This window comes from Phoxinus phoxinus (assembly GCF_949152265.1).
Source record: "Phoxinus phoxinus genome assembly, chromosome: 8".
NCBI classification, from domain to species: Eukaryota; Metazoa; Chordata; class Actinopteri; order Cypriniformes; family Leuciscidae; genus Phoxinus; species Phoxinus phoxinus.
In genome coordinates, this window is record NC_136883.1 from 4,212,142 (window position 1) to 4,231,003 (window position 18,862).

General features: G+C 40.8%; 2 protein-coding genes across 2 annotated transcripts; one reads left to right on the forward strand and one right to left on the reverse strand.

The window, feature by feature from the left end:
- Positions 1-421: 421 nt before the first annotated feature.
- On the forward strand, positions 422-12,190 carry dact3b (dishevelled-binding antagonist of beta-catenin 3b). The gene is made up of 4 exons (XM_079620558.1): positions 422-900; positions 7,500-7,635; positions 8,549-8,641; positions 9,050-12,190. Exons 1-4 carry the CDS (start codon positions 667-669, stop codon positions 10,402-10,404), a joined length of 1,818 nt encoding a protein of 605 aa, XP_079476684.1. The 5' UTR covers positions 422-666; the 3' UTR covers positions 10,405-12,190.
- Positions 12,191-17,399: 5,209 nt separating this feature from the next.
- c5ar1 (complement C5a receptor 1) lies at positions 17,400-18,482 on the reverse strand (the record flags this gene model as incomplete). The annotated part of the gene is made up of 1 exon (XM_079620563.1): positions 17,400-18,482. The coding sequence occupies one exon, from the start codon at positions 18,480-18,482 to the stop codon at positions 17,400-17,402; it is 1,083 nt and encodes a 360-aa protein (XP_079476689.1).
- Between the last annotated feature and the right edge of the window lie 380 nt (positions 18,483-18,862).

An 18,862-nucleotide genomic window follows, 5' to 3' on the forward strand; every position in this document is an offset into this window, starting at 1 on the left:
TTAGTTAAATATAACGAATGTTTACTTTTTTGAATAATATATATATTTCCAAAAAAAATAAACATTCATAGCCTATCGAAGTCAATGTCTATCCAGGTCGAAATGAATGACGGCTTGCTCCAGTTCCCTGCAAATGACAATATCCCATACTTAACCAAGTATTCATTAATTATCCTTATTAAGTCATCCACGCATGAATTTTCCTGTCGTCTGACCTGTCACACGCACCAGACAAATTAATATTCTCGGCGTCCATTCATTCATTCATCCATTCATCCCGTCTATGCTTGAGCTCACGAAGACCGCCATGGTCTGCATGCAAATGACTCTGCCGGGGATTGACCAATTAGAGTGTGGGAGATCCTCAGGAGGGCGGCGTCAGAGATCTTACAACCAATCACAGCGGAAAGGGCGGAATATTCTAATGAGCAGGGAACACCTCAATGTACAGCAATGTGAGGGGAAAAGATTCAAAAGTGATATGCCCAAATATTGTCCGACCGCAGGAATATGAGGCTCGTGTTAGTGTAAAACACTCACACCAAATGGATATGTGTCTCTTTGTAACGTGATAAACGTGCAGAGTTGTAGCAGAAGCAGGCTGACGCAGATCATATTGAAAGATTGATTGCTTTTGTTCTGCTGGGAAGGGTGAGGAGAATCCTGATGGACCTCGGGGTTCCTCTGAAGATGATGGAAGAGCACAGGAGGATTAAACAGCGTCTGGAGGCCAGTTTCGCGTGGCTGTGTGAGCTGGAGATCCTGAAGCAGCGGCAGGAGAGCCTGGTTCTCGGAGCCCTGTCGCTCGGGGACTCGCTGCCGGGATGCCCGGTCTGGGGTGATGTGGGTCCGGCTCGCAGCAGCAGAGAACAGGAGCAGCTCACTTTAAGACTACAGCTGGTAGGTGATGAAAACCAGACTCGCGGAATTCCCTCCAGCGGGTCACTATCGCTTTATGGAGATGTGGATATTCCCAAAGTACTGGGAAAAGTTTTTCAAAAAGACGAGTGATGTTGATGTAGTGCCAGACAGTCTTGCCATTATTATTCTAGCCAAGTGCACTTTTAAAAATTATATATATTTATTTGTTTTATTTTTTGCATTTTTGGTCCACCAAGGAACATTTTCGCTCTTAAAAGAATCATGTTTTTCTTTAGTGTAGCCTAAATAATATTTCAAGAACCATTTGTCACTATAAATAACCTTTTTGTGGAATGAAAGGGATCCATGGATGTTAAAGGTTGTTCATGAAACCATAGTATACCCTACCAATAAAGGGCCTTTATAAGTGTGTGTGAGTGTAGAAAAGAGGTTCCGTTTTAAAAGGCTACTTTGTGGTGTTACGTAATTGGCACGTGAAACCTGCCGTGTGTCGATATATGGGTTTTATAACACTAATATGCCACTATCATACCATTTAGCAGCAGCTGTACTGTATAAATAAAAACAATTTCTTTTCACAGCACGTGAATGTTTTTGACAGCTGTGATTGATGTGCAAATGGAAAGAGGGCGGGGCGTGTAGTCCTTTAACTATCCATTGTTCGTTTCGTATGGATTTATCAATTCCTACTCCTAGAAATATTAAGCTATGAATTTATTGTTTTAAATATATATTATATTAACTGTTTGTGTTGTGGTCTAAAGTCTTAAATTTCGTTGATGAAACAAGTTGGGCTAATATTTATATTTTAATGATATTTTTTTAAACTCCGTATTTCGTCTGCGTAAGTGTCTTAGGAAGCAGTGTTTATCAAAGTGATATTCATAAACTAATCGAGCGCATAGTCCCCCCTGTCCTTTCATTACCTGTCCATCAGTATGTCTGCCTGCAGGGATTCGGACCTCACTCTAACTCAGCTTTCAATAAAAGGCCGGTGAAAAGGCGGTGAGAGAAATCAAATAAGCTGTGGTCTCTCTTTTCCCCAGAGTTTCTCCCCCATAGATGGATCAGACAAAAGGCGCATGGAGCGGAATATTAATAAGTCAGACTCTCGCGGGACGGGCGCGTGCGCTCGAGACGCATCACCCAAATGAGCTGTCAGCGGCCACGCGCTTCGCTTCAGCGACCACCGGAAACATCCTTCAGTTCAGTCAGCAAGAGTCTATCTATCTATCTATCTATCTATCTATCTATCTATCTATCTATCTATCTATCTATCTATCTATCTATCTATCTATCTGTTTTGTTTTCCTGACTGATTAAAAATTCAGCTGTTAATTAACCAATTATAGAATTAATCCAATTTGATCTCCTAGTCGTCAGGCAACTACAGCGAGGATGGAGTGCACACACACACACACACACACACACACACACACACACACACACACACACACACACACACACACACACACACACACACACACACACACACACACACACACACACACACACTCACAGCCCTGTGGGTAACATGTAATTACACATGCACCCTTTAATTATATAATTAGTAATGTGACTGTGAGAAATCTTTATAACTCATTCCAGTTTTTCATGTTAATCTCTGCGCTTTAAACCAGTTCACAAACAAAGTTTACAAATAAACCAGTTAATTTGTAGTTCAGCTTTGTAGTTGAGAACCCAGCAGTGTTTGCATTACAGTAGCTAGTTTGTCCAGTACATACAACGTCTGTTCAAACACACTACATCAACCCTCAAGGCCAAAGTTTTCCCGCTGTAGTTGCTGTGGATGTGTGGATTAGTGCAGTTTAGTGATGTATTTTGGACTTCACGACTGTTATGTTGATGTCTGTGTGTATGCTGATATAATGGGGGCAGGGTGGTGTGTGTGTGTGTGTATAGAAGTAGATGCTGGTTGTGTGTCCCATTTTGGCACATTAAAGGCAAGGCGCTCACGGCATCCGGATAATGAGAGTACACATGCAGCCTGATCTCCCTCAGGTCCTGTCTGTTTCTGTGATAATCAAATAGACTGCTGCCTTCTGCATGCTTTTGTGCGCGAGGCCTTTGAGGGTGAGACACCAAACCAGCTGATCCGTCGCACGACAGTTAATCATGAAGCAGAATCAAAGATCTCCAAGGGAACACAAGACGAGGTTGAGTCCGACTTCAGAGAGAATAGATGATATTAGCTCTGAAATCATCTAAACTGGATCATGTTTTGAGTGTGTGTGGGGTGTGTGTGTGTGTGTGTGTGTGTGGGGGGGGGGTGCTTATGGTCTTTGTTCACATCTGGTAGACCTAAAATCGTATTGAATGGATTTCTGGTCCTCTCTCTCTCTGTCTTTGTCCTCTGTTTTTCCTTTCTATACTTGTCATTTTCTCTCATGCGCTTGAGCTTTGACCTCAGCCGCTACACCATGTTGCCATGGTTTTATGAGTGATTCAATTCTAAGAACACATTTCTTTTAAGTCTTATTTTTGTCATGAGGAATGGCCAGGTGAATTCAAGCGGTGATGCAAACCTGCTGATCTCAATGGAAACGGTGTGTTGCAAGAACATAGAAGAAAGTTCAGAAAATGTTAACTTATCTCTGATGCAGTTATATGAATTGTCCAATGAGAATTTCAGAGAGGCAGATCTGGTTGTGCTTTTTGAAATCCAATTTGCTGTATTTCCACTTGATTTCAAACTGACTATCTTTCCAAACCCTTAAAATGGATCTAACGCAGTCTCAGCCATCAAACGCTCTGCGTTCTCCAGTGTTTAGATTCCCTAATGGGCCTACTAATAGATGAAAAATTGGATAATGTAGAGAATAAAACATTAAAAGGCAAAAGACTTGCCATGATATCATCATTTCCACAGTACCGATTATACTGGTATTACTAAAAATTCATATTAAACTGATAAAATAAAGTGAAATTAAATGATTAATTTACACAATTAAAGGATTAGTTGAACCAAAGATTAAGGACGAATGTGTCTGAGACATTAGCATGTTGTGTCCTAAATCGCTCCCCAATACCATTATACTATTTGACTCGACGGCCATTTGTTGTGGTGTCAACAACATTGAGTAATAATTTGGTAGATTTATATAGCGCTTTTCTGGGTACTCAAAGCGCTTTACATGGAAGACGGGAATCTCCCTCAACCACCACCAATGTGCAGCATCAACTGGATGATGCGACGGCAGCCATATTGCGCCAGAACGCCCAGCACACACCAGCTTACTGGTTTAGAGGAGACAGATTGATGAAGCCAACCAGTATTTGAGGACGATGAGGAGGCCATGATTGACAGAGGCCAATGGGCACATTTTGCCATGATGCCGGGTTACACCTCTACACTCATTTGAAGGACATCCTGGGATTTTTTATGATCACATCCACAGAGTGAGGACCTCGGTTTAACGTCTCTTCTGATGGACGGTGCTTTTTGACAGTATAGTGTCGCAATCACTATACTGGGGTGTTAGGACCCACACAGACCCAGACCACAGGGTGAGCGCCCCCTGCTGGCCTCACTAACACCTCCTCCAACAGCAGTCCAGGTACTAACCAGACTCAACCCTGCTTAGCTTCAGTGGGCAACCAGTCTTGAGCCACAGGTACCCCTTTTTTTCACCAGCATGAACCGGGTGCTAGTTCAGAGCCAGAGCTATTGTCGGTTCGGAGTTGGTCCGACTGACGAGCCTTCTTAGAACAGGTTTGCCTTTCCACAGGCCAGATAGCCACCACAGAGCCAGGTCTTACGTCACTGTATACATCTCATGTTACCCAGCAACGCTAGCGTGGTAGCGGCGAACACAAACACACCAGGCTTGTTCGAGAGGCATCGGCTTCTCGCAGACAGATCGGCGCATGACATCAAAGCACTGCGAGAGCGATCCAAAAGCACAAGGAGTCGTATGCTCTCCAAACACTCCCGCAGCTCCGATCGGTCCGCGCAGCTCCGATGCATCTCCAACAAGTCATCCATCAACAATGGCAGCCGTTGCGTTACTATTGATGCTTGTGGCTTTGCGAACCTACATCGGCATCCAAACACGGCGAATCCAACGCATTCGTGCAGCTCGCCGTGATTCGCATAGATTACAATCAAGCTGCTATTAGCTTGATTAGCTGTCACAAGTCACAAGTTTCTGTTCGTCTTGTTGGTCACGGTACACCCACCACCAGCCCCTGACGCATGCAATTCTTACTTCTAGACCAGCATTGTATTGGTGCTACTTACGAACCACTTTTCCTGGTTCAGAGCTGGTGCTTTGGGTGTCGAAAGACAAATAACTGATTTGAAACTAGGCTCTGGCCCTGAACCAGCACTCAAACTGCCTTGGTGGAAAATAGTAAGGGTGAAAGCTGCTGGCTGAACACTCATACAGTACACTCATTCAGTCCCATAATGCACCTCAATACAACTGGTGTACACTCAACGGCTATTTGCTAGAGCAGGTGTGGGCAACTCTGGCTTTCTTGCAGAGTTTACAGTAGCTCTTACCCTATCAAACACACCTGAACAAGCTAATCAGTGTCTTCAGGATTAATAGAAAGATGCATGTGATTTTGATCAGGGTTTGAGCTGAACGCTGCAGGAAAGTGGATCCTGAAGTGCCAGAGTTGACCAGCCCTGCGCTAGAAAATACCCATTCACTGTGAGCACTTCCAGTACAATCAGTGTCCGAATTCACTCACTCGTTTTCATTTACTCATTCATGGACTATATTAGTGAAGTAACGTCCGGAATGTGAAGAGATGTGATAAGAGTTTTAACCAAAAAGTGTTTGCCTAACCTACCTTTAAGGCTCTTCTATACATCAAGAAATTGACTGATGTGAATTAAGTTTCACTCATACTCATGTCTCCTCTTTAAAATAAAATTTCATACCGTGATTGTCCATCATATGAGTGTAACCGGTATTACTGTGGCAAGCCTCCATGTTATATAAAACAAAGTTATTCCAAACATAGCTTAACCTTGTGCATCAGCCTGTCTCAACCTAAATTGTTGAAAGTCCACTGAAAAATGTGTTTTATTAGCTTTTGAAAAATCTTTTTTGAAGAGTCACATCTGTCTTGGATCTCTACACCCAAACATTGGTTGTCATCATTATACCCTTTATTATGGGGGGAAAGAGAACTGAGAGAACACTAAACAGAAAGTGGTTAAAATAATGACCCAAGTTAAACCACCTTTGCGTCATAGGCCAGCAAAATATAACAAGAAACCAAAAATACTCTCTGAGCGGTGATTCAGGCCAGGTGTGGAACATACTGTGATGCATGGACAAAATCTGGACAAACTAAACCATGAACAAAACTAAAATAAAACCCAGACCCAGACTGCATTTAACACAGGTTCACTTGCAACATGGTGCCAACCACAATGTGTTTTGATCTAGCTGTCTTGAGCATGAAACTAGGTCCTGAAACAAAACCAGAACCACAGGATTACAAAATAGCATACTCAACAGTATCTGTCCTGTCTTTGGGTAAATTATTGATGTTCCGGGATTGGTGCATATGCCATTTGCTTACATAACTGCTGCCAGTGGTGCACACACTCCACTGGTGACATGCAAGCACCTGTGCTTGAAGCTTTCTATCCAAACCATCTTACATCCGTCTGTCACGCAAATAATTATAGATTATTCTAATGTAGATGCACAATACATCATTCCTATTTTCATTTATTCAAGAGACCAGTTTTAAGGACTGTAATATAACGGACCTTTTAAATTATTTAAGATTTAACAGTGTTTTATGCATTGAGCCTGAGGGCGAGTAATGGCAATCTAGGGCATGCATTAGGTTAATATGGGAACATTTTTTACTATATATTAACTATAATATGCTGATGCACCCTACAACTGTCCTCTCAGCTATATATGTATGTGCTTGTATTGGCGCTTTTCCACTGCTTGGTACGGCTCGGTACAGCTCACTTTTGGGGGGTTTCCACTGTGGGGTGTACAGTACCTAGTACCTGGTTCTTCTTTTAGTACCACCTCGGTTGAGGTTCTAAGCGAGCCGTACCGACACTTTGTGACGTGTAAACACTGCAGATCGCTGATTGGTCGGAGTGAATCATCAATACCAGCGTCATTGGATTTGCGACATGAGACATCAAACCCTGTATATTTAAATAGTTTGCAACAGCTGCCGCAGTACCATTTGTTCGCACAACTTAACTTGCTTTAAACGACATCGCATACAACTTGAAAAAAAGAAATGACTGTATTGTGGTAGGTAAACGAGGTGGCAGGGCAACCATAACGATCAGTCAATAATCCCATCCACTTTGAAGGGGTACTAAAAACAAAGTAAAGCGAGCCAAGCGGAGTCTTACCACACAGTGGAAAAGCAACATCTGTCTGTTATTGTGTTTGTATTGGGTTACTGCATTCCTGTAGCTCAAACATTAACGCATGAGCGCTCCCAATGTCAAGGTTATGGGTTTGATTCTCAAGAAATGCATGAACTGATCAAAGGTAAAGCTTGAATGCAATGTAAGTCACTTTGAATTAAAGTGTCTGCCAAATGCATACATTTTGACTTGCTCTCACTGTTGCCCTTTCTGTTGTACCCTGCAGAACCGGCTCCAGGGTGCCCCCAGTCTGCTGATGCTGGCACTGCAACAGCAGCTCAGTGAGTTGAGGGTGGATACAGGACTCATGTGTGAGCAGAATACAGAGGAGGATTTGGACAGTCCCAGCGCATCAAGCTCAGGTACTCCATGACTCTAAGAATAATTTATTACAGAATCCAGATAGTGCAAAATTGCACACTTGTGGATATATTTTACTATGTACAGATGCACAAAAATGTTGGTCAAAACCTGATATTTGTTTTAGTTGGTGTTATAACAGATGAGATGGACAATGTTAAATGTAGGCTGCTATATTTAGTTTTGTGTTCCTAAAGCTCTGATCTTGAGTTTACATATTTCAGAAGAAGAACAGTAGAATTGTTTGTAGCTTGAAACTTCTTAAAGTCCGCGTGAACCGGAAGTTACACACAACTTTTCTCCAGTGTTGTGACGTATTTCCAAGTGAAAGGGAATATTGAACAGAGGCTTTTACTTTAGCGCTCCTCCTCTCCATCTCTGCTCATTGCAGACTAACGGTTTGAGGGGAGTGGTTAAGCGTTTTTCAACCCAAGCCATCAAACCACTTCATCAGAAAAGGAACGCCATTCCAGACCGGAAGTAACTTTTCAGATTTTGATTAAAGATAACCACGGCAAACAATTTTTTTCTGTGTATTAACTTGCATGGATTAATTGTTCACCACAAGACTAGTAAATAGGGTCAATTTTGATTTCATGTCGACTTTAAATACTTGTGTAACCTGATACAGAAAAATAGTAATCCAAGCTTCTGCTTCTGACATTACCTAACCATTCTGACACCAACCATTTACCACTTCCGATATGGTCACAGATATATACAGTATTGCACACACATAGTTACAGTATGCAATGAGCTGGTTTTGTGTCAGGAAATGTGTTGCAATGTAAAGTCATTTTTAACATTGAGGCGTATTGGTTACACATGTGAAAAATGTACACTCAGATGTTGTGAATAATAGAATGAAAGCTGATAACATTGACAATTTTATTTAAACTTATCTTGATCCCTCAGGGTTTTATGAGCAAAGTGAAAGTCTGTCTCCTCCACTGCGTTCCTGCTCCTCTCCAAACCTCACTGCCTCCTGTCACAGGCCCAGATCTGTGGGTGAGTGTTTCTTTCAATCACACCCACGTATTTGTCTATTCTATATCAGTCCATTAATTTGTACTCTCAGTACTGTGATTTACCCTGTGGACCTATGAGTATTTTGTGATTTAAACTAGGGGGGTTCAAATTGATGCCCATAGACCCTGCAAGGTGGGTGCTTGGGGAAAATTGAGGGGGAAAGGTCAGAAATTAAAACAAAATGAAATGAAATCACCTTGTGGTCTTGATAATATAATTATTACCTTTTACCCACACAGTATAGAAGTGTCTACAAAAAAACATAGGCCTTGTAAAGAAGGGGATCATCATACTTGAGGTCCTTGGCATCAGAAAGTTTGAAAACCCCTGATGTTTAGAACTAGTTTTATTTTTCATAAAATAATTACTTTTTTCACATGCTGACAGATGCCTACATGCTGGACTGGGAGGGTCATATGGAGCCCACAGTACATGCCAGCCTTCCCCGCTCATTTTCTGCCCCATACCCCTTATTGGAGGGTATTGCAGAGGGAATAGAAGATGAAGACGAAGATGAAGAAAGCCCTCAGTGGGTTACAGATCAGATGGCTGATGGGAATGAAAGCCTTACAGCCGAGATGAGCCTCACTTCTGATGCTCAGGCTGATCCTACAGTGAAGATAGATGACGGCCCAACCGAAGAGGACATCCAGCAGGCTATGCGTGTAGAGACGTACATCCTGAGACTCCTGCAGCGGCGACACTTCAGATCTACAGCAGGACTCGACTCTGAACCCGATCGGTGGCAAGACTTGCACAATTACCCTCCTGGTTACCGTCAACTTTCAGTTGACCAATCGGAATGGCAGAAATGGGCACCGCTCTCAGAGGAAGTGAATGAGGGCGAGACCCAAGATAGATATTACATGAGCCATCCCAATGCTCAGATTGGACCAACTTCCCTAAGCAGCGAGGAGCAAGAATCCTCCTTAGAAATTGATCAGTATGGAGTTAAAGAAGTTTACGACAGCAGCAACGACTCGCCTCGTCATCAACCGGTTTACAACAAACGTCGTCCCACAATGTCAGATACCATGAATCCACACATTCACACCTGCTGCAATCACACCTGCGTACCTATGTCGTCAACTCCAGAGTCCCGTGAACAACACCAGCCCATTGCATCTCAAAAGTGGGCTCTTCTTCGGTCCCTAACCAGAAGGGTTCCAGAGGAAAGGTGGACAACTCTAGGAGAGAGACAAACCAAGTCGACCTGCCGCTCTCGGTCGGAGGACAGTTGCGTCTCTCAAGGATGGGCCGCCCAACCGGAGCACAAATATCATACCGTGGGACGGGACATCGGCAGGCATCATAGTGATGAATTTTACCCATCCAATCAGCGACTCTGGTGCTCCACTGCAGATCTCAGTCAAGAAGAGGATGAGGGGGTATTCAGAGAGGATGTGCATGAACTCAGAGGAAATCATGTACCGGTCAAACACACTAGTGTTCAGTTTGTGGAGCAGGACCAGAGGTCAGAGGCCGCTCCTGCGCCGCCCAATGGTTCTGACTCCAGTCTGAGTGAGACTTTCTCTCCAGGGACCAGTTCAGTGTCCAGTGACTCAGATGAGAGCGGAGGACTGGTCTGGCCTCAACAACTTCCTCCACGTTTGCCCCCTTCCTCCTCCTCTTCCTCACAGAATCCATCCAATGCGGTGGTCAAGATTAAAGCCTCACATGCGCTCAAAAAGAAGATCATGCGTTTTCGTTCAGGCTCCCTCAAACTAATGACCACTGTATGAGACTGGCTATGAACATCTCTGCCTATTTCTCTTCTAAATTCATTTTAAAACTTCACTTAATCTGCTTGTTAAGTCGTGACATATTGAATACTGTTTCCGGGTCCAAGCATTCAAGTGAGAATACCGACTCAACAGACGTTTATGAGCACTCTTCAATCAAACTTTTAAAAACTCACTGTGCATGGTGTCCCAGACAACAACATTTTAACGATTCAGAAGATGATAAGGTGAGCATCAAGATTTTTCAGTAGTACTACAGCATACCGTGAGTGTATATTAGCACAGTTTGTTGTATGCTTTTGAGATCCGACAGAGCGTTTGGACTCGGAAGCTGTGACGTGCCACAAGACTTAACCGGATTCATATTTGTTTACAAGTCCGTCCCCTCTTTGTTTCTTGTTGTATCCTGTTTTCTTGATTTTCACTTCTGGGATTCTTGTATCTTTCTTCTTGTTAATAAAAGATTTGACGAGACGCAACCACAAGATACAAAGCAAACCCAGAAAGCACACCAAACCCATTAAGGGATCATATCAGATGTGTTAAAGGAACAAATCTGTCATCATTTACTCACCCTCATGATATTCAAAACCTGTATGACTTTCATTTTTCTGTCAAACTCAAAAAGAACATATTGTATTTTGTCCACACAATGGAAGTGAATGGACAACAAAACTGTTTGCTCACCAACAATCTTCAAAATATTTATTCCACATAAGAAAGGTTTGAAATGACAAGAGGCTGCATTCATTAATTCAGTCATTTTCATTTTGTGGTAAACTATCCCTTTAAAAAGACCATGAGTCTGTAATGTTTATAAATCACTTTCCTCAGCTTCAAGTTCTCTGGCATGCCCCTAAATCTCTTTATTTCATTGTTATAGCTATATATTTCAGCTTTCCCCCCACTCAATAAGCCATTTTAAGTTATTGTGTTCTTGATTGTTGACAAGACAGTGAAATAGAGGCAGGAGACCGTGTGAGATGAGAGAATTAAACAGGATCGAGCCTGGTCTCAAACTGAAGAGTGCAAGCCAGAAGCCCAAAATTAAGACTTAAAGCCATTTTAACCCTACATTGCTGATGATAATGATGTCACATTCATATTTTCCATGCAGAATGGAAATGTATGTCCTCCTGGGAATATTTTAACAAGCAAACGGGAATTACTACAGTCTCAGAGAGCAAACTGCAGGATGAAGAGAGATATTCGCTCACCTGGAATTGATTCTCATTAGCTTAGCATTTTAAAGAGGGCAATTTTCACAGCTCATCTCACACACACATGACTGGATGTGCCTGGGGTTACGGAGGCTTCATTATCAGTACTACGTACCACTTTGCCTGCCATGTCCCAGGAGTTGTGTCTAGTTTGCACAGTATGTTAACCATGAGAATGAAGTTTACTCGATACATATTTTGTAGCATGTTTGTTAAAATGCATTTGTAGTGTACTGCAGATTTTTCGACATTTATAGCAACTAATTAGTATTTATACTTTATGAAGTTTGATAACACATAGCTTCTTTATTGGCGCCACCTAGTGCATTGGAGAACTGGAATATTTCATTTTCTTGCTGCTACACAGCCAAACTCCCTTTACCTGTGCTGTCCAGTGGAAATACACTCCAGTGTGGAGTATACTAAAGTATGCCTTGCCTACACATAATAGTTCACCATGCATCTGTGATCTCATGCCTGCAGTGTATTTTCAAGATTTCCATGTAGTCTTTGAAAATGTTCCTGCTCATTGCATGTTGTTAATAAACTTTTATTTATTTATCAGCCATCGTCTCAAACTCGTCCATGGGTATGATTTGAAATAATAGATTCAAAGTATTTTGACGTCAGCTACATAGGACTTACTTGATAATTATCTCAGTGTCATATATGGCCCTGCCTAGTTGTACAAATGCATACCAGAAAAAAAATCATCTCTAGATGGGTGTTTCAAAACTTTATCTTTATTTCATATATTCAATATGTATAAAGACATGGTTAAACAAGATGCAAAAATTTTATTCTACAGTATAAATTACTTTTGATAATAAGTCAAATACATATACTACAGTACAGTCACACAAAATTGCAATACATCTCATACAATACACAACACAAACAGGTTATGAGAGATATGAATTCTGTTCATTGCTCAACATTGTGTATTGTTCTCAGTTGCCATGGAGTGCTGGTATATTTAGCTGCCTTGTCGTGCACTTAGAAACGTTGCTAACCCATATCCAGACAAAAAATCGGTTCTGAAATGTTTTAACAAAGGCTTTCTGAATCACAGGATTTTCCTACCTTTTTGCCAGAAGTACCCCCACATCACTAAATAGCATTGATGTATTAACTTCCATTTTATTATATAATATCCAGGATAATCATATGCTTTACCTTGTTTAGTATGAATGTGCAATTTTTTCTTGTGGTAATTTTTGTCCTAGTTTCAGCAGAAATTGTTTTTAGTCAGCTGCATGTGATGTGAGTGGGAGGGACAGAAGCATTTGATTGGATAACAAATCTGTACAATGCAATGAGACATCGATATATTTTCTTCCATGTTTTCTAGAAGTAAAAAGGGTTAGTACACTAAAAAAAAGTAGTACACTAACATGTGGCCTTAAAGCTAAAACACAGACCTAAAGCCACAAATCTCTAATGTTTGTGATGGTTGGGAATCAGTATGAAGGTATTTTTGGTGCAAATCAACTGAACGCCTGTGACAGTGGAACTTGTAGTTGTAGACAATAGCCACACATGTGTATCAGTGAATTTGTAGTCACAGAGAGAAATGTTTTAAGAGTTGCAAACTTGTAGACTTTTTTTTCTCTCCCACAAACACAACACAACAGATACACATTCTCAAATTCTTCATTGCAGGTGCACAAATCCCATTCTACAAATCACAAATTAAGAAATTTGTACGCTCACATTTTTGCTACAGTTGCTGCAGTGAATATGGTGCAAAACGCATTCACACACCCGCATCAACAAATGTGAAGTCACGGAGAAATGTTGCACATCCGCAAATCAGTGTGTGCATTCATCCAATGAGAGTTGCACACTTGTAGAATATTTTCTCACAAATGTCTTGGATATATTTCTAGCACAAACACAAGTACATAACTACCACTGCTTGAATCTGCTGTGACGAATCTCAAACACTGTTTTCGCCTTCAAGTGACAAGTTTCGCGCGCTCTCCCTTTTGCACTGAGACAAAAGTGGAGCAAAAGTGAGTTGTGCATCTGTAGAGGCAGTGGGCGGAGCCGACATTAATATTCATGAGTTTCCCGGGCATGGGCGTGTCAAACTGCTCATTTTAGTTTACGCTCCTCATTTCTCAGCAGGTTTAATGGATTATTTCAAAAAAAGGCGCGACCGTAAACTACAATTGTCTATCGTTTCGTAAAGTTCATAAGGTTTTTATTAGTTTGCCCGTTTTGGGCTTTCGTCAATGACTGAAGATTGCATTCACTTCGTGTGTAGGCTATTATAAAGTACAGAAAACTTCAACTCGTTCATTTCGTTCTGCTTTTCCTTTGAACAATGCAATGCTTTAAAACTAACTTTAGTTATCATCTGTTGAATGTCACTGCAATAAAAATTTTTTTATTAACAAGATATACATTTACAAAAAATATCACAAGGTTTAAAGTTCCACTTTTACCGTGAAACCAAAAATTCCAGAACACCTTAGATAGGCTATAGCGATAGGCTATAGAATGTTCCAAATACATGAGCCAATTACCATTTAATTGATCTATTACTTCTGTTACCTTACCTTATGAAGCATTAAAACTGTGTCATCTCTGGAAATTACTGAAATAACATCCACAACCACAGTGGTCTAATAAACATTTTGCTCCATATACTGATGTTTCTCATTGCCATATTTTTTCTTTGACCTTATTGCACTGTCTGTGTACCTGGATGAATATGATGATCATTGATACAAATGGGCAAGAATTCAATCAATTGATCACAAATGACAGCTAAGACATTTATAATCTTACAAAAAAATCTAATAATTAAATAAATGTTGTTCTTTTGAACTTGCTAGTCATAAACAGTCCTGAAAACAGATGCTGTATAGTGATTTCCACACCTCATTAAGCAGCACAACCATTTTCGTCTGATAATAATCAGAAATGTTTTTGAGCATCAAATCATTATTAGAATGATTTCTGAAGGATCAAGTGACACTGAAATCTGGTGTAATGAGCTCTGCCATCACAATATATTTTTTTTAAACATTAAAATAGAAAACAGTTGATAAAATATTTCACAATATTTTCAGATAAATGTAGTCTTGGTACCCTACTAATACCAAACTTTTGAACAGTAGTGTAGGCTATTATTATATCAAAACCAGCACAAGCACACTTTGTAATCAAAATATATATAGCCTATATTTTTTAATTGTTACATTATTTTGTAATGTAATTTGGCCAGTAGGCCATGTATATTTGTAAATATATATATATTTTTGTGAACATCATATTGGTTGCTTATTCTATTCCATAAAATAATGTTAAATATTTCTCTCATGTACTTATTAAAGCAACATATTCATTCTTGTGTGTGGTCTTAAATTATTTGGCTTATTTAAATAAACAAGAATTTAAGAACAATCACACATATATTTAATGTTTCCCTCTTGTAATTTATATGTTAGTCCATAGATACATTTATGCAGGTTTATTTCATTTATTGCATTCAACAAATGATAACATTTTAGTAAAAGACACAGTTTTAAAGCCTCGCAAGCTACAATTTATACAACGAGTTACGTGTTATGTATAAAGGCCCTACACGAAGTGAATGCAATCTTCAGTCATTGACGAAAGCCCAAAACGGGCAAACTAATAAAAACCTTATGAACTTTACGAAACGATAGACAATTGTAGTTTACGGTCGCGCCTTTTTTTGAAATAATCCATTAAACCTGCTGAGAAATGAGGAGCGTAAACTAAAATGAGCAGTTTGACACGCCCATGCCCGGGAAACTCATGAATATTAATGTCGGCTCCGCCCACTGCCTCTACAGATGCACAACTCACTTTTGCTCCACTTGTCTCAGTGCAAAAGGGAGAGCGCGCGAAACTTGTCACTTGAAGGCGAAAACAGTGTTTGAGATTCGTCACAGCAGATTCAAGCAGTTGTAGTTATGTACTTGTGTTTGTGCTAGAAATATATCCAAGACATTTGTGAGAAAATATTCTACAAGTGTGCAACTCTCATTGGATGAATGCACACACTGATTTGCGGATGTGCAACATTTCTCCGTGACTTCACATTTGTTGATGCGGGTGTGTGAATGCGTTTTGCACCATATTCACTGCAGCAACTGTAGCAAAAATGTGAGCGTACAAATTTCTTAATTTGTGATTTGTAGAATGGGATTTGTGCACCTGCAATGAAGAATTTGAGAATGTGTATCTGTTGTGTTGTGTTTGTGGGAGAGAAAAAAAAGTCTACAAGTTTGCAACTCTTAAAACATTTCTCTCTGTGACTACAAATTCACTGATACACATGTGTGGCTATTGTCTACAACTACAAGTTCCACTGTCACAGGCGTTCAGTTGATTTGCACCAAAAATACCTTCATAAATCACAGCCCTGTCAGCTGACAGTTTCACACCGTCACTCTTTACTGACCTCTACTGGTTAGTCAAGCTCATTGACAGCAGGTATTTTACAACTGTGAAGGACAAAACACTCCTGGCAAGTTCAACTTATCCTGCTAATTTATTAAACACGTACATAGTTATGGGTGTAGGCTACCTTTGATATGTTTTAACATTTATTTCAGTGCGGTACATTCACCACATAACTAAAAACAAACAAAATGTAAACACAACATTTTACACACAAAAATTATTTCAATAATTGCATTTTTATTTAACACAAAGATCACCACATTTCAGTTGTGTCCAGTGAAAGGGCTTTTTACATGATACATGATACAGTTTTGATGAATGCAAGGGCATTTTACAAGTTTTAAATGAGTCACCAAGAAATCAAATATTCTTGTTTTTAATTTAGGCTATTACTAAGTAATAAAATAATAATAAATTAACTGTAATATTTATTTAATTTATGAGCCACTTAATCTTTATTCATAATAACTTCCCCTTCCCTTTACAGCGCCATCTTGTCTAATGTCTTGTCTAACGACGTGTTTGCTGGCGTGAGGGCGGGGCAACCTGTCACTCACATGAGATCCACCAATAGCAAACCCCCACCCTTTCCAGAAGCCGGTTAACTCGAATATACGCCACAATAGGGAAGAAAAGGCGACCGCAACTTTTGTTTCATTCCGACTTTAATCACAAGACAGAAATGCCATCCAGGAGTTAACCAATCAGTGCCATAGTATAAGTGACATACAATAAAGAAAACATTAACATAAATGATTAACGAAATGTTAGGAATCAACCAAAATCATAATGCACCCAAATAATATTGTTTTTTTGTTGTACTATTACTTTACATCTTAGAATGTGCAGATGTATATTTACATCTCTGTCTTACAAACTGATACTTACTAAATACCTCTTCTGATATAGGCTACACAGTATGTCAGTTTTTTTTTTTTTTTTTTTTTAGATAGCTATGGCATCAAGGCAAAAATGTAAATTATGCTTGCAGTGGCATTATTGTATACATGTGAATATGTGAATCAGACTTCTTTAAACAGAACTTTCAGAATCTGAAATAGCCTTTGAAATTTTATTGAAAATTAGTGCATATAAACATTTCAATGGATATGAATTGGTGTCCGCAATAATTGTGCAATACATTTTAAAAGTACTAAAAATAAAATGTAAAGTACATTTACATTTAAAAAGTACTATTTTTAACACAATAGACTACTATTGGCTACTAATGTTGTACATCTTTGTTGTGTAGCATGTCTATAGTGACACAAATATGTTATAAATATATAAATGTATTTGAAGTCTATAAGGTTCATAGATGCACTTGTGGTCTCATACGGGCTTCTCTCTGAGCGTGCCGTCTGTGGTGGACTTACTGTTCGCGGTCGTGCTGATTCGATTGGTCGGAGCCTCGGATGCGAAGTGGAGCACACTCCTCAGAGAGCTGATCAGATTGGCCTTGAAACCGCGGCCGAGGCACACGTAGAGCAGCGGGTTCAGGCAGCTGTTCACGTAACCCAAACAGACCGTCAGCACATGGGCCAGACGCAGGTTGGCTTCAAGACGTGCTGACTGTCCGTACGTCGCCAGCTGCAGAAGATCCACGATCTGTAGAGGAATCCAGCATAGGAAGAAGCTGAGCACCACCGCCAGGATGACACGCAGCATCCGGCCCGACTTGTCGCTGCCTCTTTGCCTCCCGGAGCTCGTCATGTGGTAAACCTTCCAATGGCTGCCGCAGATGATCAGGAAAGGCAGCAGAAAAGACAGAAAACTGCGTGTAAGGATGACGGCCCACGCGTGACCTAAGGTTCTGTAGGAGGCAACGCACAATATTTTAGTCTTGCTCGCTTCATAAGTCTCCATGAGAGCAAATTGAGGAGAACCTCCGAGGAGAGCGAGAATCCAGACGACGAAGCAGACGCTGCGGGCCTGCCTCGGATGCCTGTGGTTCTGGCACCACACCGGCTTGGTCACCAGAAGGAAGCGGTCCAAGCTGATCACGACCAGGAGCAGAACGCTGCAGTACATCATCATGTAGAACAGACCGTTGAGTAATTTGCAAGCCACGTCGCCAAAAGGCCAGTGCTGGTCCTGGGCGAGCGGGACCATGAGGAGAGGCAACGACAAGCAGCACAGCAGATCCGCGATGGCCAGATTTAAAAACCACTGCGCGTTCACAGAGTTCGGCATTCTGAACGCGGTCACCCACACCACCAGACCGTTCCCGGGGACGCCCAGCAGGAACACGATGCTGTAGCAGACCAGAGCGAACCAGTGCCGGGAGCCTATCTCGGACATCGGCATTTCAGAGGGAAACACGATTTCGGTGCAGTTGTCAGTGGCCTCGCAAGGGTAACTTTCGTTATCATAATAGTAAGAATGGTCAACATAAAGATTGTCACCCTCCTCCATTTCAGCTGTGGAAGAAGAAAGAGAGAAATAACTGAAAATGTGCAAGCAAAAATCCTCAAACAGAGTCTAGTGGTTATTTGAGTCATGTCATGCTATATTTAATCAATCTCATTTTAAAGAGACAAACATTGCAATATTACTCTGTTACCATACTATTTTAAGGTCTTTTGTCCACAAAAAGTTCAACACTTGTTATTAGTTCAGCTCTAATCATGTTATCAAAATTAATACAAAAGATACCTGTGAAGTCGTGCAGATCTGCGACAGCAAGTGTGCTTTAGGTCGTCTTGTGCGTCGCTTTTAGCCAGGAAATGATTGCGAGCTGCTGTGGACCAAGCCTTTTCCTTAACAGTGTTGTGTAAGCACTTTTTGCGTGATGT